The sequence below is a fragment of the Amphiura filiformis genome, chromosome 2 (genome assembly GCF_039555335.1).
Source record: "Amphiura filiformis chromosome 2, Afil_fr2py, whole genome shotgun sequence".
In the NCBI taxonomy this organism is placed as follows: domain Eukaryota; kingdom Metazoa; phylum Echinodermata; class Ophiuroidea; order Amphilepidida; family Amphiuridae; genus Amphiura; species Amphiura filiformis.
This window is the reverse complement of record NC_092629.1, coordinates 84906196-84933321: the sequence shown is the minus strand read 5'-3', so window position 1 is coordinate 84933321 and position 27126 is coordinate 84906196. Positions and strand designations below refer to the sequence as shown.

The 27126-nt window shown below is 37.4% G+C and overlaps 2 protein-coding genes across 2 annotated transcripts in view; one reads left to right on the top strand and one right to left on the bottom strand.

Moving 5' to 3' along the window:
* The window catches only part of LOC140144203 (hydrocephalus-inducing protein homolog), a 189746-nt gene that overhangs the window by 110397 nt on the left and 52223 nt on the right, over positions 1-27126 (bottom strand). The window contains 17 exon segments of the mRNA XM_072166023.1: positions 568-918; positions 10690-10908; positions 11859-12045; positions 12773-13012; positions 13547-13693; positions 18128-18322; positions 19370-19418; positions 19420-19641; positions 20279-20295; positions 20353-20508; positions 21152-21412; positions 22068-22289; positions 23190-23399; positions 24055-24216; positions 24717-25079; positions 25276-25653; positions 26487-26615. Of these exon segments, the coding sequence (XP_072022124.1) occupies positions 568-918; positions 10690-10908; positions 11859-12045; positions 12773-13012; positions 13547-13693; positions 18128-18322; positions 19370-19418; positions 19420-19641; positions 20279-20295; positions 20353-20508; positions 21152-21412; positions 22068-22289; positions 23190-23399; positions 24055-24216; positions 24717-25079; positions 25276-25653; positions 26487-26615 (3508 nt within the window).
* Positions 3278-6098, top strand: LOC140146736 (E3 ubiquitin-protein ligase TRIM45-like). The gene has a single exon (XM_072168612.1). The coding sequence runs from the start codon at positions 3845-3847 to the stop codon at positions 5285-5287; it is 1443 nt and encodes a 480-aa protein (XP_072024713.1). The 5' UTR covers positions 3278-3844; the 3' UTR covers positions 5288-6098.

Here is a 27126-nt window from a genome sequence, read left to right as displayed (position 1 = left end):
TATTATCAATTGAGAGCTCATTATCTTGAGTAGTTCTATTGTGTCCTTATGAAGAGACTACTATGAGGCTATTCCAGTTGAAGTCCATACACCCCCTATGGAAGATATTACCTTAATCTTCCACACAGGGAGTGTGAATTTCAAATGGGGTTACCTGAATGGCTGACTCCATTTGATATCTACACCGCCTGTGTGGGATATTAAGGTCATGTCTTCCATAGGGGTGTAAAGATTTCAACTGGAACAGCCCACTAGACTGCTTTTCCCTACTTTAGACAATGGATGAAGCCCAAAAACTTCAAAAAACCTGTCCCAAATATTTGCTAGTGCAGATCACACTATGGACAATGTGCCACTATGTCTGCCCATAAGAAATGTCAAACTATATCTCAGCTGCAAGTAATCAAATATTGGGCCATTAATTTGCAGTAGGGCCAGTAACATTCGAGAATTGCTCGCCAAACTGGCTAGTATCAAACAAAATTAAGATATAGCACTGCGCCACTAGTAGGATATAAAATAAGGTCCATTAATTGTCTCTCTCTCTCTCTCGCAATATCCACCTACCTGAAAATGGTGCACCGTGTACAACCAGAGCTACACCCCTCCTCCGCATAGCCGATTTGCCTTCTATAGTCAGGTCTATACCAAGATGTCGTGCAATGGCTGCAGACACTGGAGTGATTTCAAGCAGTTCACCAACACCAATACTACTGGAACTGTCTTTCTTGTCTGCAAGAAGAAAATAGGTAAAAGAAATAAGCATATAGTAAAAGACCAGAGCTACACCCCTCCTCCGCATAGCTGACTTGCCTTCTATAGTCAGGTCTATACCAAGATGTCTAGCAATAGCTGCAGACACTGTAGTGATTTCAAGCAGTTCACCAACACCAATACTACTGGAACTGTCTTTTTTGTCTGCAAGAAGAAAATAGATATAGGTAAAAGAAATAAGTATATAGTAAAAGAACAGAGCTACACCCCTCCTCTGCATAGCTGATTTGCCTTCAAAACGTAAGTCTATACCAAGATGTCATTAAATAGCTGCAGACACTGGGGTGATTTCAAGGAGTTGACCAACACCAATACTACTGGAACTGTCTTTCTTGTCTGTTGGAAAATTCAGTAAAAGAGTTATGACAGAAAATGTCCATATTTTTATACATTTTGTACTGGACAAGTTAAGCAAAATTTCCAAAAACTGACATCTCTAGAAAAAATAATTATGAAATGATTTCTTTTTTTCTGTATTTTTTTTCCAGGTGGTGAGACATCTTGAAACGTAGTTAATGCTATTAATGGGGTGGTGGTACACCCCTAGGTTAGCACCTAAATGGCAATGGTAACATTACTGTATGATTTATTATAGTGAGATAGAACTTCAGAATGACCAAGAAATTAAGATCTAAGGTGACCAAAAAAAATCTCACCCAGATTTTGCATTTCGAGTGATTTTTTTTCCTTCTTTTAAAATTAGCCGTTTTTAGAAGGCCAAAATTGATTGCTTTTTTTTTACTTGAAAGTGTTTGAACAAAACTCAAAACATTTTCAAAATATCTTTGCAATTATTTTGCAAACATTTTAAAAATGTTTTGATAGGGTAATTTTAGATGAAAAAAATATTTTTTTTAAAAATCCCATAAGAATCACCCCTACTTGAAAAGTCTGTCCGCCCATAAAACTGGGGTTTCATCACCTAAATGGGGTTTGTTTCACTAAAAATGCTAGATAAGGGCATACTTATTAATTTATATTTATTTTTATTTTACATTCTGCAGTTAACAAAACAACATCAAAATGGGCCAACAAGCAGGTGGCACAACAAAAAAGTGAAAAATAATGACATCTAACAGGTTAATTGTCCCAGCCCATGCCTAGCAAAAAAAGTAAAAGTATGAAACTGACTGTTCAATTTCCTCAATAAAAGGAACGATATCATTCAACACACCCACACACACCAGACAAACACACACACACAAAAAAAAAATCATGTATTCTACCTGTCCCTTAGTTAAAGCATGGTAAGTATAATGCACTCCTTTATGTTACCCTTGAATGAACACTTTCAAACTATTATTAAAACTTAACATACACACACAAATTCAACCTGTTCCTTATTAGTTATAGCACCGTATTCATTCCAATAAGCACCCATGCCCCAATAAGCGCCCACCCATGGTATTTTCAATTTGCTAAAGGATACCATAAATGTTGAGGTGACAGAGAGACATTGATACAGTGAAAAAGCTGGAGGAGCTACAATTCTGTGTAAACTTGCAATACATTTTCTGCATCAGAAAAGCTATTAGAACATCTCAGAGCCCTTTTATAACATATGTAAATTTGTCTCTAATGAACGCCCCTTACGAAAAACTTACGTAAACCAGGTATAAAATAGGTACCCACCCAAAATGACTTTGTTAAGCGCTCTGGGCGCTTATTGGAATGAATACGGTACATGTCAAGTTTAATGCACTCCTTTATGTTACATTTGATTGAATCCTTTGAAACTAGTCATTTTGGCAAGTGCAAATTTTTTCGAATTGAATCAAATTTTAAACAATTTTTCTGCTTGTTTAATAAATTCCTGCAGTAAAGTGTTAATATCATTAAGGTAACTGGTTTTGTTTTACACTTATATACATATCAACAATTTCTCCTGTATTTATATATTCAAAGGGTTTAAGGAAACATTGAAACGGTGAAAAAATAATGCAGCGTAAAATATTATTATTACGTCCAACTTTTATTAGCCTAATCTGTTGGTTGCACCACCTGTTTAACAAGAATATCATGCAAGCCTGTCCATTGGGCTATTCCAGTTAAAATCCATACACCCCCCTATGGAACACATGACCTTTAATCTCCCACACAAGGGGTGTAGATATCAAATAGAATCACCCATTCAGGCAATCCTATTTGAAATTCACACTCCCTCTGTGGAAGATTAAGGTTATGTCTTCCACAGGGGGTGTATGGGATTCAACTGGAATAGCCAAAATTTAATGCACTCAATTTTGTTCCACTTGATAGAATACTATGAAACTAGTCATTTTGTTGGTGCAATTTTTCACACTGAAACTATTTTAAACCACTTTCACTTATGTGCTTGTTTAGTAATCGCAAGGTGTAAATAATTTATTAATTAGGTAAATGGTTCTGTTTCACATACATTTACACATCAACAACTTTTCACATTGAAGAAAGCATGAATATGATGAAAATAAAATGTAGCGTAAAACTTGTACCGCTTATACACACAAGGAAGTAACATAGTACCACTCCCTACCGTAGCTGTATCGAACTATATGTGTTGCAAATACAACTGTTTTAAACACAAAATGGTGTAATAATGTAAAGCATATATACTAATCTGACCATTCAATATGGCTGCTGCTTTGTTACCAGGCAACAAGAAGGAAGAATTCAAAGATGAGTTTTTAACTTGTTCCATTTGTGCTGAGTCATATGACAATGAAGAACATCAGGCCAAATGTTTGCCGTGTCTACATACCTACTGCAAATCTTGTTTACAAAGCATTGCTGGTAAGAGGTCACAGTTTGACTGTCCAAAATGTCGCAAACGAATCACCTTACCATCAGGGACCATGGACAACCTGCAGAATAACTTCATTGTGGAAAACTTGAAAGAGTACCATAACTTCTTTGATCACACATTATTGTGTGGAAATTGTGAGAGAGATGATCCAGCTGTAAGGTTTTGCCATGACTGTGGCTCTTTTCAGTGCCAACGATGTACTGATAATCATCAAGAAATGTGCTCCCCCTGCGACTTCATCAGCTTGTGACTATTGAGGAACTACAAGCCAAGAAATGCAATCCCATGTTGCAACAGCAGCAGCATTGTACAAAACATCCAAAACAAGATATAGCTATGTATTGTAAAGACTGCAAAGTTCCAGTTTGTGCAATATGCGGTCATCTTAACCATCGGCGTCATGACCTTATTGAGCTATCAGCAGCAATTGAACAAATAGTTGCTGATATGCAGCTTTCCTCAGAGAGAATAAATGAGAGAAACCGGACATTAACATGCAAAGGATTGGCAGCTGAAGTACTAAAGGTAACTCACACCACAAACTTCAAAAAGAAAGAAAAAGAAATGCAAGAGATTACTCAGAAATTGCATAACCAAATTGATGCTAATTTTAAGAAAGCTCAAAGACACTTGCAAAATGTGTATGAAATGGAGATCAACAAGTTGACTTCACGCACTGAATCCATAAACTCTCTCACTGCCCAAATGACCAGTGCCTGTGAGGTTGCTAATCAATCATGTGATATGAGTCATCCCATGCAGCTCTTAACATCACATAACCAAATCATGGAAAGACTGAATGAACTAGAAACAGCAAAGTTACCTGATTCAGCATCAGATGAGACAGACTTTGATTTCACTGCAAAGCATCATACAGCCATGGCACAGATTCAAGAATCGCTGCAGGATTTGTGTGATATCAGTTGGAAATCACAGGTTGACCCATTGCAATGTACCATTCAGTTAGAACTGCCAAGTGAATATCGCAAAAAGAAAGTCATAGTTCAAACTGTAGATGTCAATGGCCATAAGATAACCATTGGCAAAGCCAAGGTTGAAGCCACACAAGGTCGAGACTCACTTAATGTACAGAACAACAATGATGGCACATATGCAATTGAGTATGACCCATATCGGGGCTTATTACATGTTAAGATAAATGAGACTGAAATGAAAGGAAGTCCGTTCAGTAGTACTGACCCACAGAAATGTACCATTCAATTAGGACTGCCAAGTGGATGTTGCAAAAAGAAAGTCATAGTTCAAACTGTAGATGTCAATGGCCATACTATGACCACTGGCAATGCCAAGGTAGAAGCTACACAAAATGGAGACTCACTGCATGTACAGGACAACAATGATGGCACATATACAATTGAGTATGACCCATATGGGAACTCACAACCACTACATGTTAAGATAAGTGGTACTGAAATGAAAGGAAGTCCATTCAATACCCAGGTTGACCCACAGCAATGTACAATTAGTTTAGGACTACCTCATAAACATTTCAAAAAAAAAGCCGAAGTTCAACTTGTGGATGTCAATGGCCATAATATGACAATTGGCAACATCAGTGTAATAGGTACACAAGGTGGAAAGACACTGCATGCACATGACTACAATAATGGCACATATACAATTCCCTATATGCCATACAGTGGCGTATCATTACTACATATTAATATCAATGGGATTCAAATGAAAGGAAGTCCATTCAAGGTGTAGTAATTATATAAAGAAGTAGTCACTTGTCCCACTTTTTGGACCACATCTAGCTTGTATTCCATTGAAAAACAGTGTTGCCAAAACTTTTCAGCGCCAAGGTGTGGCACAATGGCTCGCCAGGCCACGGTAAAGGATTCTCCAATAGCCCAATTTTTAAGCTTAAAAAAAAGGTGCCTGATACCAGGCAAGTAGCATCATGCATTTTTGAGTAGCGGCAAGTGATTACAAGAAGCCCAATTGTGCGCCTAAGGTGTAGCTTTGGTGTCAGTGTTGAAAATTGTCTCTACAAACTTAATGGGACTGAAATGACAACAAGTCCATGCGTTCAAAGTGTGGTAAAAGACTTTAAAAAGTACTCATAATCGTGATATTGGGATTCAGTATTACAATTGGCTACAATACTATTTACTTCATTGATTTTTATCTATGGGGACTTGAGCTCACTTCCCATCCAGGAAAATTTTAGCCACTCCCACTGGTCATTATCCACACTATCAATTTTTTGACCAGCGCTTGCACTCCAGCAAATATAAGCATAACACCGCAGTCAATTATGCAAATAAAACTTTGATTCAAATCAAATGGGCACTTTATTTTTATACATTTTGCAGAAATTTTGCATTTGATATAGTTTGTTTTAAATATTACACCAAATTCCATGTCATAACGTGAATTGTAAGTATATTTTTGCTGTAGAATTTGCAGATATTTTTACTGGTTGTGCCGCATACAATAGGTTTTTGTGAAACCAGGATTTAATCAAGTGTATTTAAGAACAAAATAAACAGACGAACCTTGTTTTATTTTTTATATACTCCATTAGAAATTCAATTTTTAGGCTGTAATATTATCTAAAGCTGCAATTCCAATCTCAAACATAATTTATAGTCAAATTAATTGAAGATCAAAATATTGTATGTGCATCATGGTTTTACAAGAAGTTTGAGATAAAATCTATTTATCCCAATTAGAAGTAATTAAGTTCTACATTTCAAAAATCAGCTTAAAATGTGCACAATTAATGATCAGCTTTTTCACAGTCTGTAGAAAAGATTTTTTTGCCAAAAATTTCTTACACTGGTTCAATTATTCAGGAACTTGTTAAATGTTGATGTGAAAAGTATTGGTTCACTTTATGACATGAAAGACAAACATATGGAACAAATAATTGTATATATCTTTATAAATGTACTTTAATTGTTTTATAATTATAGCTTAGTTTTAATCTGATTATTTCTTGCCAGAAGATATCTAACACTTCCCATAATGCATTTCTTCCATTTCAATTTTGCTATGTAGTGCAAGATGGGTCAATAGTGATGAAATATGCCTTAATGAACAGAGCACATCCAGATCTTGCAAAATATGTTCATTTTTTGACTATCTACCCATGTTTAGTCAGTCTATTCTCAAAATGAAAAAAGGTAACCTGTACAAAGCAATGGGAGTGTCATATGATGAAATGAGGGGATGTATAATGTTGCAAAGGATTTTGGGAAGGGTAAGATAACTTCCCTGGTTTCTTGTTATCTTTTGTAAATTTTATTTTATATTTTGTTATAATGATTTATTATTATCATTGTTTATTCACCATCATTTTTATTATCCATTGTATTTCGATGTCACTTACATATAATATTTGAATGTCATTGCAATTTGTACCACATACCTACTGTAGGTATATTATTTCATAACTGTATATAAATAAAGTTAACAACAACTCACATAATGAATTATTATGTTTTTGGGTCCATGTTTTAACTCCAGAAAGCTATATTTTATTCCTAAAACATCAAAACTTATAGCCTGCCTGAAAATCAATAAAACTGCAGAAATTTTGGCCGCAAAATATCCTGAAAAACAGTGTGAAATTGGGCTAAAATACCCCAAAACGGCTGAAAATCAATTAAACTGCACACATTTTGACCGCAAAAAATCCTGAAAAACAGTGTGATATTGGGCTAAAATACCCCAAAACGGGCTGAAAATCAATAAAACTGCAGAAATTTTGGCCGCAAAAAATCCTGAAAACAGGAAAAATCCTGAAGAATCATGGCACCTCTCATAAATGATAATTTTGAATAAAATTTTACTAAAACAAAAGTAACCTGAATTTTATATTATGTCAAGTTTCAGTCAATACATGTGAAATCATGTTGTTGGTTTTCTTTAATCCTCCCCACATAGGTGTTGAAAACTGCAGACAAGTTCTAAATTTCAATAATATCGTAATTGTACACGTTCACGACCATATTTGGAATCACCATTCAATTAGGACTGCCAAGTGGATGTTGCAAAAAGAAAGTCATAGTTCAAACTGTAGATGTCAATGGCCATACTATGACCACTGGCAATGCCAAGGTAGAAGCTACACAAAATGGAGACTCACTGCATGTACAGGACAACAATGATGGCACATATACAATTGAGTATGACCCATATGGGAACTCACAACCACTACATGTTAAGATAAGTGGTACTGAAATGAAAGGAAGTCCATTCAATACCCAGGTTGACCCACAGCAATGTACAATTAGTTTAGGACTACCTCATAAACATTTCAAAAAAAAAGCCAAGTTCAACTTGTGGATGTCAATGGCCATAATATGACAATTGGCAACATCAGTGTAATAGGTACACAAGGTGGAAAGACACTGCATGCACATGACTACAATAATGGCACATATACAATTCCCTATATGCCATACAGTGGCGTATCATTACTACATATTAATATCAATGGGATTCAAATGAAAGGAAGTCCATTCAAGGTGTAGTAATTATATAAAGAAGTAGTCACTTGTCCCACTTTTGGACCACATCTAGCTTGTATTCCATTGAAAAACAGTGTTGCCAAAACTTTTCAGCGCCAAGGTGTGGCACAATGGCTCGCCAGGCCACGGTAAAGGATTCTCCAATAGCCCAATTTTAAGCTTAAAAAAAAGGTGCCTGATACCAGGCAAGTAGCATCATGCATTTTTGAGTAGCGGCAAGTGATTACAAGAAGCCCAATTGTGCGCCTAAGGTGTAGCTTTGGTGTCAGTGTTGAAAATTGTCTCTACAAACTTAATGGGACTGAAATGACAACAAGTCCATGCGTTCAAAGTGTGGTAAAAGACTTTAAAAAGTACTCATAATCGTGATATTGGGATTCAGTATTACAATTGGCTACAATACTATTTACTTCATTGATTTTTTTATCTATGGGGACTTGAGCTCACTTCCCATCCAGGAAAATTTTAGCCACTCCCACTGGTCATTATCCACACTATCAATTTTTTGACCAGCGCTTGCACTCCAGCAAATATAAGCATAACACACGCAGATCAATTATGCAAATAAAACTTTGATTCAAATCAAATGGGCACTTTATTTTTATACATTTTGCAGAAATTTTGCATTTGATATAGTTTGTTTTAAATATTACACCAAATTCCATGTCATAACGTGAATTGTAAGTATATTTTTGCTGTAGAATTTGCAGATATTTTTACTGGTTGTGCCGCATACAATAGGTTTTTGTGAAACCAGGATTTAATCAAGTGTATTTAAGAACAAAATAAACAGACGAACCTTGTTTTATTTTTATATACTCCATTAGAAATTCAATTTTTAGGCTGTAATATTATCTAAAGCTGCAATTCCAATCTCAAACATAATTTATAGTCAAATTAATTGAAGATCAAAATATTGTATGTGCATCATGGTTTTACAAGAAGTTTGAGATAAAAATCTATTTATCCCAATTAGAAGTAATTAAGTTCTACATTTCAAAAATCAGCTTAAAATGTGCACAATTAATGATCAGCTTTTTCACAGTCTGTAGAAAAGATTTTTTTGCCAAAAATTTCTTACACTGGTTCAATTATTCAGGAACTTGTTAAATGTTGATGTGAAAAGTATTGGTTCACTTTATGACATGAAAGACAAACATATGGAACAAATAATTGTATATATCTTTATAAATGTACTTTAATTGTTTTATAATTATAGCTTAGTTTTAATCTGATTATTTCTTGCCAGAGAAGATATCTAACACTTCCCATAATGCATTTCTTCCATTTCAATTTTGCTATGTAGTGCAAGATGGGTCAATAGTGATGAAATATGCCTTAATGAACAGAGCACATCCAGATCTTGCAAAATATGTTCATTTTTTGACTATCTACCCATGTTTAGTCAGTCTATTCTCAAAATGAAAAAAGGTAACCTGTACAAAGCAATGGGAGTGTCATATGATGAAATGAGGGGATGTATAATGTTGCAAAGGATTTTGGGAAGGGTAAGATAACTTCCCTGGTTTCTTGTTATCTTTTGTAAATTTTATTTTATATTTTGTTATAATGATTTATTATTATCATTGTTTATTCACCATCATTTTTATTATCCATTGTATTTCGATGTCACTTACATATAATATTTGAATGTCATTGCAATTTGTACCACATACCTACTGTAGGTATATTATTTCATAACTGTATATAAATAAAGTTAACAACAACTCACATAATGAATTATTATGTTTTGGGTCCATGTTTTAACTCCAGAAAGCTATATTTTATTCCTAAAACATCAAAACTTATAGCCTGCCTGAAAATCAATAAAACTGCAGAAATTTTGGCCGCAAAATATCCTGAAAAACAGTGTGAAATTGGGCTAAAATACCCCAAAACGGCTGAAAATCAATTAAACTGCAGACATTTTGACCGCAAAAAATCCTGAAAAACAGTGTGAAATTGGGCTAAAATACCCCAAAACGGGCTGAAAATCAATAAAACTGCAGAAATTTTGGCCGCAAAAAATCCTGAAAACAGGAAAAATCCTGAAGAATCATGGCACCTCTCATAAATGATAATTTTGAATAAAATTTTACTAAAACAAAAGTAACCTGAATTTTATATTATGTCAAGTTTCGTCAATACATGTGAAATCATGTTGTTGGTTTTCTTTAATCCTCCCCACATAGGTGTTGAAAACTGCAGACAAGTTCTAAATTTCAATAATATCGTAATTGTACACGTTCACGACCATATTTGGAATCAGCATGAAAAATGCATTGAAATGAGTACAAACAAGCCCAGTATTGGTTCAGTGGTTCTTGAGATTCCTCTTGACATTTTGGAAAAAAAATGTCTCATAACTCCAAGACTGTTGAAGTCTAATGGCCGTCACGCAATGCATTAACCTTTTCCCAAACCTGCAAAATCATGGGCTATTCCAGTTAAAATCCATACACCCCATACGGAGACACATGACCTTAATCTTCCACCCAGGGAGTGTAAATTTCAAATGGGATTACCTAAAAGGGCGAGTCCATTTGAAATCTACACCCCCTCTGTGGGAGATTAAGGTCATGTCTTCCATAGGGGGTGTATGGATTTCAACTGGAATAGCCAAGTTACCTTTCTCCTCGTCATCTTCATCATCCTTTTCCTCCGTTTCAGTTTTCTCCATCTTTTCACTTTGTTTATCTCCTCCTTTCTTATCCTTTCCTTCCACGTCTTGTGTGATTGTCACTTGCTGGGTGCTAGAGGCTGCAGCGGGTATGCTCCCACCACCTCGCACGCTACCAGCTTCCTCCGAGGGCGCTGCACCGTCTTCATCATCATCGTCTCCCCCACCTAGGTGACAAAAATGCAAAATTATTTTATTTATCTGTTCATGCAAAACAAGACCTCAACAAGGGATAAGGTTACAAAAATTCACCAATGAGAATTAAGGTTACAAAAATTCACCAATGAGAATTAAGTCATCAAAGTACCAGCTTTTCTCAAAATAAATCTGAATTTATACTCCGTGGCTGAGCGACAAGCCTTTGGTATTTGACCGATAAGGTAACACGCTCAACCCAAAGCAACAAAAAGCGCTCTATCTCACTGGCTAAAAACCAATTGCTATCGCCCAGCGATGTAGTATTTCAGCATTAGAAAGCACAGACTGCATAAGATTTGAAACTTTCACCGGACTAATTTACCCATCATGTAACCTTGAAGTAAGGAGCATGTGAAATCACTGACTTATGTGATTTACAGCTTCTCCCCAGCACTGAAATGAGCCATGACAGTTATACACTGTCCTTTGGAGGGGATGTTAATATGTGATGCGATCAAGCAAAATCAGTCAGAACTCGGAAATATTGATTTTGAGATAAAGCCAAACAAAGGAAGTATTTCCTTTTGTTTCCTCTTGTTTTGGAAACTCTTTAATTGCTCATATCTTTGGAACTGGTTGTTCGATTTCAATGCGGTTTTCTGCAAAATCCAGCTTTGTAAATGGTTTTTACTATCCTATAAGAAACTGAAAATTTTATTATTGCCGAGTTCCGATTGATTTTGCTTGATCGCATCACATATGTCAGTCTTGTGTACAGAGTCATTCCTGTATATGTATCTCACAGTCAGTTTCAAAAAGAGTCGGGTGTTTACCCTGGACAGTCCCAATCCATACGGGTGCTGTTGGTCATGGACCCAAATGAAAACAAGTCATTCTTTGGAGGCTTTTTTGAGGCTTTCTTGGGTTATCCAGGATTGCTATTATCAAGCAATTCAAATAATCAAACCAAATAAAATACCTTCTGCAGCTTGCTGGGCAGCTAGTTCAGCAGCAGCTGCCTCCTTCCTAGCTCTCTCTTCCTCTTCCAATTTCTTCTTCTGCTCCTCGTAATATTCCAAGATTTCCGCTGGTAGCTTATCACTAGGATTGCGGGGAGGCAGGAGGATGGTGCCATGGTCATCATAACCCTTCATCATTCTTAGCATCTGTAATAAGGTAACGTCAGACTGAATGTCAATTGAATTATTATATTGAATAAAGTAATTTTTTAGTACTTCTGTGGTCTGGGTGCACTGGTGACCAATGGGTCAACCATCTTGTTGTCAAGACAGTTGATCAGCCAATCACCGTGATTGTTTATCACTTCTGTGTTTATGCTTGTGTATGCTCGGCACACAGCACAGACCACGGAAGTAATGAACTTTAGGAGGTAGGAATAGCTTAAAAGCAGTTACATAGCTTATATGCTACTTAGATATCTGGGAGGTAAGTGAGTAAAAGATCCATTTCCTGAAAATCAGCCTAGCCCTTTGTCATGAGGCTGAGTGCTTGAGTGCAGCATTCAGCATTAATGGGGGCTCGTCTGGGGAAACATGCTGTGTCAGGGATTTAAGGGGTATCGCCATTTAAAAATGTGTTTGCTCTTTTTATGCTGAAATTTATATCTTGCTTTCGGGAAACGTAAACGTAAAATAAAGAGTACTTTTTTAAATTTCCAGAACGTTTTTCTTTTATGACCCCATTTTCAGAATTCCTTAGGTTTCCAGAAGTCTGACATCCCTGGATTATAGATAGGTTAATACTCCTAATAAAGAGCTCACATACTACCCCATTCCCAGGTAAAATTTCAAATATAAAAATTCAATTTAGAGTGCAGGATTAGGCTTCATCTAAATGATAAAGATTACAAATTCCAACACAATGTCATTTTACCTTTTCTTCTTCTAGATATTGAGGATCAAATTCTAATGAATAAAACTCAATAGGAAACTGGCATGGGTTTCTCACTATCACATCAACCTCATCACCAGGACTATGAGGCAATATGGGTCCAAATTCCATAAGAGATTGTTTCAATTCCAGCCGTGGTTCTTGACCAATGCCGTTCACCATCAGTAATAAACGTTGGCTGCTCTGAGCCAGGCGAATTGTCACACGGTCTGAGTAAAGTTTCTGAAAGAAGAAAATAATACCGGCATATCAGTAGGTTTGGCAAACTGAAATACGCTGAGACTCTGGGCTGAGACTCCTTGACAAAACCCTCTTACGCATAATAAAACAGTAGTATTTTCAAAAGTACACTGCGATTCCATAAAGGAACCCTTTAATGCATAACAAAGCAGTGCTATTTTCAAATGAAGTACGCCGACTCCATAAAAGATCCCTTTAGTGCATAATTAAACAGTACTATTTTCAAATAAAAGCAGAGATTGGTAGATTGGTCTGTGGGTAGATCAAAACACAAAGCACTGGAAATTCTTAAAAGTATGTAATTTTAATGTAAAGCTAGTAATGTTTTATAATCACTGTTATTTAAGAAATATTATCATCCCAGCTAGCTATTGCCATGACAAACTAAGGTACAGCCCTACAAAAGATACTCTAAACTCCCAGGCCTGTTATGATCTTTTTAATAGTATCTGAAAGCCTTGATATGTCCAAGATTTCATCTGATGCATAAATATTTCCCAATGGTTCCCAACTCACCTCTTCTGTTGGCATGAACTTAATCTGTACATTAATCCTCTGTCCGGGTAAAAGCATACCGGCTGGAGGCATCATCTCAAAGTTACGAGGCCGGGGTTTGTCCGGTTTGATCTTCCTACGTAGATGCAGAGGCATGTGTTTGTCGATCTGTGATGAAGAAAATACATTGACTTGTTGAAATGGGCTGCAGAGGTTTTTTTGTGCTGTAATTAGACTTGTAATCAGGTGTAAAGTAAAGAGAAAATCTTCAAAAATATTACTTAAATTAAGTGTGTAGGGGTGGGTGTGTGTTTGTAAACACAGGCAAACCAGGACAAATGGGCTATTTCAGCTGAAATCCCTACACCCCTATGGAAGACATGACTTTAATCTCCCACAAAGGGGGTGTGAATTTCAAATGTGATTACCTCGGACTCCCTGTGAGCGATATTAAGATCATGTCTTTTATAAAGGGCATATGGATTTCAACTGAAATAACCTAATTACTCTTTATGTAACAGTGGATGCACAAGATCCGAGGATGTCCACAGTGTCTGGACAGTGTTACTAGATCGAAAACATTTTTGTATTAAAAACACATCATAAATATCAACCGTGTATGTCAGTGTATGGTCAATCCGCACTTGGACAGTGAAAACATGTGTCCACAGTTGAATAGTGAAAATGTTTAGGGGTGTTTGCTGTCCACATTTAACAGTAGTTACACAGGGGTGGGTGTGTATTTTGTGGGTGGGTGTATGTTGCAGGTGTGTTCGTGAAGTGTGAAATGATCAATCAAACGAAAAACTAGCAGTCCTCGGCAACATGCCTAAACTACAAGTCAAACAGACAAAGATCACTGCAAATGCCCATAATGAAGTGACGTTGCTCTTTTAAGTGGCAAAACTTAAGGCTTCAAGTGGCAATATTACACAAAATCCAGATTTCAATGAAAAGGACTTTCAAATTGTTATTTTGTTATCAAGTCACAAAACTATTTTACAAAAGCAAATGAGTAACAAGGGGGTAATTTTGGGATTGGTCCCTATTAGATGGGAATAGCATCCAAAAAAGGCTGATTTAACAACAACAAAAATTCCATCCTGATTTTCCTTAAACAGTTTTACCGATGTGGCACTGTGCCCCACCGCTGGTTACGCCAATGTACATCTTCGAGAAACTTGTTTGCGGGTTTTTTGAAATAGGTGATGAAATTGACCTATATTGACCATGTGAAATATTCTGTTACCATAAATTGGAACAAAAGACCTTTTCTAGCAGTTGATCAAAAATCTTTTCAGCAGTTAATTCAGAAAACTGTTGTGTGTGTGAACAAAAGCACCACAACAATCACACATTGGTGACAATGCGTTCAATGATTATTCGTACCAGTCGTTTACCATGTAGCAATTACTTGGCGCAAAATATTGAATGCAGTGTACACTGTGTGATAAAGTAGGTCTTCAAATTGCCAGTTATCAATCAGTTTAATAAATTTTTATAGTCAGTTAGAATCAGTGATTTTTTGTATTACCAGCATCACTTCATGTTCTGGTACTAACAATGATAAACATCTTTCACTGATGAGAACTTCAATGGAACTAACCTATTTGACAACAAACCTTCTACAATGAATGTATGACTTAATTGAATGAACCTGTTCAGCAATAGAGGCCGTCAGCCTTTCGCCATCTTGTGGGTACAAATGATACGCGTGTTCATGCGCCAGACACTGCGCGCAGGGCGCAGCTTGCCACGCAGCTGTTTTCACGCATCGACGCAGTGATTTTGCTGTTCACGCATGAGATCGAACGACCATCTCAGCGTGTACCCACAAGATGGCGGCATATGACGTCACGCCGACGGCCTCTATAATGTAATGACACTACACTTGCTAGCAGAGAAGAGCGACATATGTTTACCTTTTGAGTGCGTACACAGCGTAAGTGTGGTTCCAATTGGCTAAATCAATCGTCACACAATTATAACAACATACAGGTAATCTGATTGACCGATTATGCATCAATTAGCTTTGCTTGGCATTATTATCGGTCAAAAGGGGCACTTAAGCACTAGTGCCACATATGTTGCTCATTAACAGGGCTTGTGCATCAATCAGAGCAAGAGTGACTCATTTTTCTCTGGAAGCTAGTGTAGTACAACTTTTATAAAGTGTATAATAACATGTTTTATGAGCAGGGATTTTGTTTTCATGTGTGTTTTTGAGTCCTATATCAGCCCAACTGTTGGGAGCCAGTAAGATCCCTGGATATGATAGGCATACACATGTCAATGAATAACATTGGTAAATGCTAGGATTTGGAAAGGTATATGTTAAAACCTGATGCCTCGATCATCTAAGTTTTGGGTTGATGGCAGAAACTTATGTGTTTGTGTCAGGCTAAACCACTAGAATCTGGGGAACTGACTCCTTCCAAATTAACCTTCTGACAACATCTGAAATGATCATACATATTTTTAGAACATTCAGCGCATGATCCTTGTAACATGGCATAAGAAGACACATTGCATTGGAAGTAGCGCTATGTTTTGTGACCAAAGTCACAAGCAAATATTTTCTCGTTTGGGCTAATCCAGATGAAATCCATACACACCCTATGGAAGACATGACCTTAATCTTCTAAATGGTTTCACCCATTCTGGTAACCCCATTTGAAATTCACACTCCCTGTATGGGCGATTAAGGTCATGTCTTCGATGTGGGGTGTATGGATTTCAGCAGCTGTAATAGCCCAATATCAGTTGTTAGATGATCAAGGATTCAGTCTACTTCAAACCTAAGTAAAATGCGCTAAGTAAAATGGTATGTGTATTCAAAACAAATGTGATAAAAAACACCCTACATACACACAGTGAAAATGTCACATCAACCCTATGTATTGAATTTAAATATAAAAATCATTAATAAGTTAAATGTTGTACATTTGTAACTTATTTTGATAAAAAGTATGCAAATGTGCTATCAGTGTCAACTATGGAAGTAGACATTCTATGTTGTGTTGGTTTAACTTTCACATGAGTGAAGCTATTGTGATTATCTCTACATAGAGGTGTTATCGACACATGGTTTCAAATTCAACACTTTGTCGGGAAAAAAATACGACAATCAACACATGTTGACACTCGTAATGAGATCTAAAATGCTGATAGATAAGTCGACAGATAAGCTTAAAATCATGCCGACTTCAGGTGTAAACATACTTCCTGGTTTGTTCTACTTCTGGGTTTGGGTCAACTTAGGGAGGTAATTTTCGACTTTCCGATGAAAACATGATCGTACAGTATGCTTATTTGGACAAAATAGCACGGAAATTTCATTTTTTTCCTTTTGATATGTGTCTTAAAGTGTCGAAAAGGGACAGTTTATTTTAACATGTCGGATTTAGGGTCATGTCAACAATAATACGACACACACAACAGTCGATAACACCTTTATCTCTACGGCACAGCAACCCACTATGTCATACTATACCTGAAGAAGTTTCATCATTTCCTGTTTATTGGAGAGGTTTGAAACATTGAAAATAATAATCAGAACAGGCAATTTGGATTTGAGATCAAAAAGCTAATGAAATATAACTCTAATAAAATAACTAATGAAATAACTCTGTAATTGTATACATTTACGAAGAAGAACAAAACAAAGAATCCAAGCGTTGCAATCCTAAAATTTTACCAAATATAACAAAATGTTAATTATTCTGTCTCTTTCTAAGGTTGGGTGGAGTTTACTTGCCACATTTGAACACTAATTTGCATTTTGAGTCACAAAAATGTCAGCATCCAATTCGAAATTTTAGTCAAGAGTGTCTCCTCTCATTACGTACTCACAGGGACATCTCTATATTGACTCATTTAAAAAAAATAGAATGCTACCATTTAAGTTTACACTAGATACCAGATATATTTTCACCAGATAATTTAGTGTGTTGACCAGTTATGAACTGTGAACTTTTATATGATTTATTTTTTGATATGCTGGAAGAGTAGATTGAGGTGTCGGAGAGCTGCAACGTGTGAGCAAGTAATACGCTGTGCTTCTTTGAAGGAGGGAATTAAGATACAACAACGATGGCATGTTGTGTCATTTTTGCTCATACATATGTCAAAGTTCTGCTATATCATTATCAATGTCTGATTTATAATTTAGCTTATCTGGCTTTTGTGTTTTCAGCAACAGCCAAAATCTATTTAAAGATTTGATATAACAATCAGATAGAAAAATTACATCAAATCCAGAAAGTATGAGCTAAGTCCAAATCGATAATACTATAAAAAATTACAATACACTCATATATGAGGAACCAATGAGCTATTCCAGTTAAAATCCATACACCCCCTATGGAAGACATGATTTTAATCTCCCACACAGGGAGTGTGAATTTCAAACAGGGTTACTTGAATGGCTGACTCTATTTTAAATCTACACCCCTTGTGTCAGAGATTACGGTAATATCTTCCATACGGTGTAGGGATTTCAACTGGAATAGCTCAAATGAATCCTGCTGCTTAATATCTCTCTGGGAATTTACTACATCATGTCCTTGGCCTAGGTGACCATTAAATCAAACAAAGCCTCACCTGTTTCCTCTCCTTGTCAGTGGGCAGTGATGTCCACTCACACTTGACGTGTTGGTTGTTATGCAGCTGGACAGTGACCACCTTACACTGACCGCACTGGACGGAGCCAAAGTCTAATGAGTCAGTGGAGATGTGCATACCCGGCATAGTCACATTGGCACGTAGACGGAGATGTGCTAGAGGACCGTTGATTATCTGAAACACATAAATGAATAAAAAACAATGTGAAAATAAAAAGAAAGAAAACTACTTGTTGTTATTGCTGTATTCATGGTACACCCTAACCCTAATGCTACCATTATCCCCAACCTATAACTAAACCTAACCCTTTTCCTGTGTTAGGAATAAAACCAACATTAGGTCTGAAAATCAATGGACCCTCATTAATTTCTTGGGCCTGAATTCAAAAAATTTAGCACTTAATATAATATGTTTAAGTTCTTTATGTTTTATTTTCAAATTACTTTGTTAAAAATTAATGCCATTGGGTCATTCCATGTCAATTCAACAGATTTTTCAGAAGTTTCCCACACTACCGTCTCAGAATTTCTTTCAATTTCACTTATATGTTATACCTATAGCCAACTTTTAGATCCCTAGCCCTTATCGTTTTTCCGTGGTGGCCGATCAAAACTTGGGGTTCAAAACTATTTTTACCATCAAATCTGACTTTTGAAATTAATGGATGTTTTAAAGGGTCTAATTTGCTAAATTGTATTAGCTAGAGACTTGAAAATGGCTATATAAATCAATTTGGTAGTCAATGTCATAAAAATGAAAAAAAAATGCATTGTGCACATGCGTGTTGAATTGCCGCGTCACTGAAATTGCGCAATATTACGTATGCTGTAAAGAAATTTAAAGAAATTCTGAGAGGGTAGTGCGGGAGCCATCTGTTGAATTGACATGGACTGACCCCATTGCGTGTGCATGTCCTGTTATAAATTTGACAGATAGCTACTGAGCTGAGATAGACATAACTTTTCAAATTGTTTCCAGGACTTACACCTCTCCACACGGGTGTCGACTGCAGACGACAAGTTTACAATTTTCTTTAAAGATTCAAAAATTTCAGAATTGAAAATTTTCATGACCCTAATTGGATTCAGCATGACTAATGTATTAAAGTGAATACAAACAAGCCGAGTATTGGTTCATTGGTTCTTAATATAGCTCTTGATATTTTAAGAAAATATCTCAAAACTTAATTAAACCAAATTAAATGCTATCACTATTACTTACATTGATGGGGATTAGTGCTTGTGTATCTCCCAGTTCAAGATTTGCCCCGTGGGTCAAAACTGACCCGGAAGTCAACCGTCTCATGTTCCGGCCAACCGGGTAAATGTCTCACTTTGTCCAACTCTACATTGAAGCCAGAACCAGATAGCCCGGTCCGGTCAACTGCAAATGAGACCGGGAAGAAGCCAGTGTTTGTTGCACGGATGATGTGGGTGCGGACAGTGCCGAGGGCGACATAGCCAAAATCAAGGCTGTAGTCTGGAAGGCGAGCCCTGAAATAGAAAAAAAAAAAACATGTTGATTTAGTAGGTTCTTTAGGATATAAATGCAAGATACAAATATGTGTAAACAAATGAGGACAACAGTGTGCAACTTACAGCCAGCTAAAAGATGTGAATAGCTGCTCTCTTCCAAAAACATGTAACTAGAACTGAACTTAACATATTTTCACGATCATTATATTAAAAATAAAAGACTATAGATGGGCTGGAACCTTTCTGTAGGGCTGCTAGCCATAACTCAAAAACACATGACTCTACTCCTTAAATTGCATATATTTTTGCACAACGGACAATGTGGAGCAAGCTTCTGAAACTAGTGTTAAGTTCCGTTTGATTCACAATCAGGCATCACATTTACCATTTATTTTTGCAGATTGTTTATAATACAGTATTATTTCTATGTTTCATGGATGAGAGGATGTTAAAAGGATCAAGATTGCACTGAATACCTATAGATTAATAAAAATCTTGTGCTCTTCCCCAGCGGACTCATTAGCTTAGTCGGTCAAGCATCGGACCGGAAAACCGAAGGTCCAGGGTTTGAATCCCTTTTTTAGTTTTTTTTCACTGGTAATCAATCATGTTGCGTGTTGAGAAGTTTAAATCCAATTATATCAAAACTACTCACTTAGGTTTAGTGCTCTTCTTAACCCCTATTGATGTCCTCATTCTAGATACAAATCCTGTGTGCTTTCCTCCTGCCTGACTCCTAGCTGTCTGATTGGATATCAGCGATTGTACCTGCACATTGGTCTGGTTCTTAGCTGACAACAGCTGCTGTTGCTGATCCTCGGCAAATTCCTTCACCACCAGGCGTTCTATTTCCATTTGGAGTTCCAGTTCAGATGGGAACTCACTCTGTAATATGAGAATAAAAGGATAATGGGTCAATATTGTACCTTTGGGATTAAAATCCAAACAGCTATCGCAAAAATAAACATTGTGCAAAATATACATGAAATGATGGAACATTAATGCATAACATGCCTAATTTGAGACTACTGGCCGAAAGTATTGATACTATATATTCCACATTGTGGGTTGATAAATCTGAAGTATTTGCCAAGCATGGTCACAGACACCTACAGACTAAAGACCCGTCAATGAAGGTTGATTGTTCCATGAAGTGCAACAGACAAAACTGCTAAGCACATACAGCCTATTTTTACAGTCTTTCATGTAAAGATCATAATAACCCTAATGCTAATCCTAAAATCTAACCTAGAAAATCAAGGTAGAACTGAAAATGCAATGGAAAATCGCCCGCAAAGAGATCGAACTACTATAATACCCTGGCCTTTATCAGTTCAGTTCACTTATAATCGCTGGCAGAGATAACTTCGAAATGTTGTGTCTCACGTCAGGGCAGAGGCACAGCGTGATTGGTTGCTGATCTGCGCAGTGCTTCAAATTTTGTCTCATCAGATGCAACAATCCGAGTTTATCTCTGTCTGTGATTAAAGCAACTTTTTTTTACCACAAACAAACCACCTCTACATACCTGTATAGACGTTATAAACTTAGCATCCTCATGGGTAGGATCCCTAGGCGTCGGAGATGGTGATGGTGACCCTTCTCTGGTACTTGACCCCTGCTTGCTGGATTTCTTCACATCACGTCCCAGGTTTTCTTTGGATTCTTTGAGTAGGGAAGAGTAATTGCCTTCTGGATCAACAAACCTGGGGAGATCCAGCGAGATGCGTGGAAACACGCCCTCGCCGCAGATGTTGATGGAGTCAGGCTCAAAGTGAGCAACTTGGATCTAGATATAGAAAAATATTGATCGTTTTTAAGTTATGTAGATGCTGATTGTTTCTCTGAATTTTTGCAGATTTTATGAAACTATTGAGGGTACAGACCACAAAATAGTTTTCCATAGACTTCACGTGCAAAATAGGGGTCACATTTTAGGCCATAAGTCAAGTTACCTCCAAATTTGAAATATATATTTGATATCATCTTAATCAGAACAAAATTCTGCATAACATATCTGAAAATGACTCCACATTTTAGGTCTACTTTTTGAGAAAATTAGCGCCATATAAAAAGGCTAGATTTTACTGAGTTTACATCCCACTGCTAACCACGCTTTGACTTCCTGTGTTCATGCGCACATAATCGTAAACATAACTCACATTTTCGCTTTTTTTTTTTTTCAAAGTTGTAGAGATCACATTCACAAGTTCTAGTAAAACACAATTTTCAACATTAAAATTGTTAATATTGTACCAATTTGCACAATTTTGCAAAGTTGGGACTATTATAGGTGTGATAAACTTTTGCCGGAAACAGCTTCACAGGTGGATTTAATGGTATGAACCCATGAATTGTAACGGCTCAGTTGGTTGTGTGCCAGCCAGGATTTTGTTTACGTTGTCTAGTTTAATTGTAACATATTCAAAACAGTTACAAATTACCTCAAAGCTTTTGTGGAATTTTGTAGGTATCCCTGGCAAGAACTTGACCTGCAATCTGAGCTCACTATGCGCCTCAATGTGTCCAGCATGCGGTATCATGACAGGTATGCCTGGTAGAGGGCGCTTTCCATTGCTAGGATCCATGTTGATGGCATTGAAATCAAAGCCTACTTTTCCCGTGTTGCGAAGGACTATTTCAGCCTCTGCTATTTGATCAAACATCTGTAGTAAGAAGGAATAAAATGTTTCAAAATTAATCAATGTTACAAAATATTTTCAAAATTTCTACTGGATGCTTGAATGTTAATTTGTTATTGATACATAACATGGACAACAGTAAGTTACTGTAAAAGTGGAAATTTTTGCGCTACTTTTATTTTCGCACTTTTTGCGTTCAAAGCTGCTACCGCAAAAATAATGACGCATGAATATATTCCTTTTGTGTATAGGTCAATGTAAGGAAACTTAGAATTGCTAATTTAAAAACAAGGGAAACGGTTCAAAATTAGCAGCACACGAAAAATTAAATGTGCGAAAATTTCCACTTTTTCTCTCAGTGCAGGAAGGAACAAAAGACTGAAAGCCAGATCTTGGTGTCAATTGCCTTTGTAGGTCTAATTCTCTTTGTCACATAAAGTTTGTTCGGTGAAAATGGGCAAAAATGATGTTTTTGTTACTGCGCGAGTCAATAAAATCGTAACCTCGCGTAAATTCACATAAGCACTTGCCAGTCACGCATTATGCAACTAGCGTAAGTGTTGTGCCCAACTGTGAATGCCATTCTATATGAATGGTTCTTATTTTTTTCACCAATTATTAAGCCGAACAAGCGTAAGAGCTTTGGCTTTTGAACCAATATCAGCATGTCCTCAAAAGAGGAATTTCAGTTAATTCTAAAACTAAACTCCAAAATTCTTAATTCCTAAAGTTTGTATGTTATGAAATAGACAATTTTCCTTTGCCAGTAGTTGATAAACTTGGTGTCAAATTCATATTGTACTATGTAAGCTTAACCTTGTAGGTCTTAACTCATAAGATGGTCCGCCTTCCACATCACATAGAGCCTTGATCCTACTAACCCTAATCCTAATCTCCCTTCTACATTACAAAATATAAACTTACCCTTCGCCCATAGTCGATAAACTTGGTGTCAAATTCATACTGCACAACGGATGCTTCCCCTTGTAGGTCTAACTCATAACATGGTCCGCCTTCCACATCACATAGCGCCTTGGCCTCTGAGCCGATATCAGCATGGCCATAGAAAGTGAATGTGACTGTATCAGATTCTCCTGGCATCAGCATGCCATATAAGGGCAGAATATCAAACACCTGTTGTGTGGAGATAGGCAAATTTGATCATTTTATTGTCATATCATTTTGAGCTGTATATAAATTCTATCAAGAGGCTTAAAATTTTCAGCAAGGTTCTTGGCATAAACACATAAGTGGGGTTGGAACTGGCTAATTAAATCACCTCATTGGCAGATCAAGCTGGGTAGTATTGCGTGACCTAGTTCTTTTTACGCAATAATCAGGAAGAGCAGTCAGACCTTGCCGAAAAATAATATATAGTCGCTTTTTGCCAAGTTCAAATAGTGATGTCAAAGCAAATTTATTGTGCGAAGCTTCAAATCATAAGAGCTTTATCAAACATGCATGTTTAAAGGAGTTGCTTAGATGAGCGTCAGTGCACATGATGACAGCCTCAACACATCACTGACTGTAATAAACAAAAAAAACCACAGTACAGGCTGGCTTCCCTCACCTTCTCCCTACAGCTATTAGGATTTTATTCTTAGGTAAAATTTCCAAGAGTACAAATGAAATCTAAAAATGAATGAAATATCAATGTGTGACCATAGGCAATAATTTTTGATTTTTCTTTCTTTCTTTCTTCCTTCTTTCTTTTTTTTGGTCAGGGCACCCTGGAGTTCTCCATATGTATGAAATTGAGAAGAGGGCACAATTCCCTCTTTCAACCTACCTCTTCAATGCCTACTTCAGTAGGCTCTGTAATAGTCTGTATATACGCCAGCTTGGCTTTGTGTCTTTGCGCAACACTAGGAGGACGAGATGACTTGGCAACACTTTGTGTACGCTCCTCGGTTTCCTCGGCAACTGCATCTGAGCTTTGAGCTGCATCAGGCTGCAAAAGTAATACAGTATAAAAGTTGAGATATTTATATAATTTGGAACATCACAGAGGGCCTTGTTCGCTGATATTGGGTTATATATCGTTGTGTGAGTGCTCTATCCCAATATTTATCTAGAAAAAAGGTTCAATATCAATTCAAAGTAATAAATTTTGATGGCTTATTGGTCGCAAGGAAAGCAATAGAGAAAACATCTGCCAATGTACTGACAGTAGTGCTGCACAGATTGAGGCATTCCAGTTGAAATCCACCCCCCCCCCCCTTGTGAAAGACATAACCTTAATCTTCCACACAGGGAGTGTGAATTTCAAATGGGGTTGCCTGAATGGATGACTCCACTTGAAATCTACATCCCCTGTCTGGGAGATTGCGGTCATGTCTTCCATAGGGGGTGTATGGATTTCAACTGGAATAGTTGTATTTTACGTAAAGCAACTATTCAGATCACAAAAGACGTTCTTGTGCTCATAAGACAATACAATCTTTAACTTACCTGGTCAGGCACTTCTTCATCCAGTTCCTTAACAACGTCTTCAACCTTTGGATGGTCTCCTCTCTCCGTCCCGGGAGTCTTCGTCCCAGACTTACTAGACGCAGACTTTGTATGATGACTCTTCCCTGTGGACTTCCTTGATGTCCCTTTCCGAGATCCCTTCTTCCAGCCACCCTCTATATCGGTCCTGTCAGACATGGCGCCTTTCTTGGAGGACATGATGCTGATTTTGGAGGATGATTCTAGATGGAGTGGTTGGGGAGGTGGCATATGGGGTGGTTCTGGTTGATGGGGTTCCATGTCTGGTTCAGTGGCCGTCTCTGTCATGTGTGTCATAGTTGCAGCGTCATCATCAGTACCAAGCTATGAAGAAATAATAGATCAACATTCAACATTATTATCTAACCTGTTTATTTCTATCCAATGCCCTAGCTAACCACCTGTCTGTCTACTTTACTTATTGTTTTCAGCTAGAATTTCATATTTCTGAGTAGTTCAATTGCATCAAAAACTTTCTTTTCCAACTAATCCTGTAAAGATCACATTGTACTGAACTCACCTTTGTTTCGGTTTCATCTAAATCGTCCGCTACATTCTTCTCTGTGACAACCGTACCCTCTCCTCCTCCAACATCATCAATCTCCCCATCCTCATCCGGCACCTCCGTGACTGTTGGCTCGTCGTCAAACGCCACCACGTGGTCACCTTCTGCCATTTCATCCTCCACGGGCAAGTGCTGAATGGCGCTTGGGTACAACATGATGGGCTTGGATGGCTCCAGGAATGACCAAGAGTATTTGACTGGCATGGGGGAGTTATTGGTGATCTCGACATAGCGGGTGACTTCCGTATCGTTCAGGATACAACCAAAGTCGACCTGCATCTTTTGGAAGGTGAGGTTTGGGAAGTAGACTTCACCGCGCAAGCCAACATAGTCCTGAGAATAAAGTGTTATTGGAACAATTATTAGTATTAGGCAGATGTGCACCTCAGACATGCATGTGGTAAAAGTGCCATAACTTATTTATTTATAACATTTGACCGAAGCCATGCTTAGCCCAATAGTGCTCAGAGGATAATAAATTCAAGGGATGCCATCCGGATATGACGGGACAGGGATATGGGAAGAGGTCCGATTTTAGATACAGGAGGAAAACCGGAGCACCCGGAGAAAAACCTGCAAGGACAAGGATGGATCGGCAACCAAACTCACATGTGGCACAGCGGGGAATTGAACCCCGGCCACAGTGGTGAGAAGCGAGTAACAAGACCACTACACTAACCCGCCCTCCTATTATTATTCTTGCAAGCTATGTAAAACTATACTTTTTTGAAAGGCATGAAGTCAAGGAATCTAAATGTAACCACAGAATTGGTGTAAAAATGACAATTTGGAAGAAAATCACACATTTTTTGCCTCATTTGCACTCATATACTTTTTCCTTTCCTCCTTCTCTTTTACAACCTTTTCGCCCTTTAGGCCCACCTGCATAGTGTGCATGGTTCATTTCAGAATGCTGTTGGTGAAAGGATCTTTTTTTTTCTTTTTAGTGTGGTATGGTTTGAGATGGCTTCAAAACTGACAGTCAACCAGCAGTTGGGTTTTGAAGTCATCCCTTGCCTTTAATATCATGGCTACTTGGGTAAATAAGTTGAGATTTGAACCCAACATACTGTGACTCAGTCCGTGTCATTCCCTATACCTCAATCCCTCTCCCTCTCCTTCCCTCCCTCCCCCTCTCTTGAAGGCTACAGAATAACTACACTTACCACATGCGGATGTTCTTGATATTTGATTGTGATAATTTTCTCTGCCACTCTTGAGTGCGCATCTGGCTGGTAGGACGGGTCAAACTGGACGGTCAATGTACGACTCTCGCCAACGTCCATTGGCATCTCCTGTCATAGGTAAAATAAATTTTAAAAAACAATGAATAAGGGCTTTTACATGTTAACCCCCTGAACAATACTGCCATTTTTAAAGTGCTTCTGATTGGTTAATTACATGATAAAATCATCTGAGTAACCAATCAAAATAGAGCTATGTTTGGTTTGCCTCTAGCCAACTTATGCAGTGCTCCTGCAGAAATCTAATAAAAATATTTGATATATATGTAAGTGGGTATGTTGTGTGCATTTGTTTTCACCGACAAACGTACACCAACCTATGACATTTCACTCATAAAGTGCGGACCCACCGTAACAGTGGACGTCCACAGTTGTAAGAAAGCAGCAGAGGGTGCTACACTCCGTAATAATGTATATGACGTATAGGTCCACCATCATAGGTGTAATACCAGGTCCACAGTTAAGTGGTTAAATACCTTATCTTACCACAAAAGTCCATGCTTTCAATAGTGAAATGTCAGTGCATAGATGTTCACAGTTACGCTGTTAACAGCATAGGGTC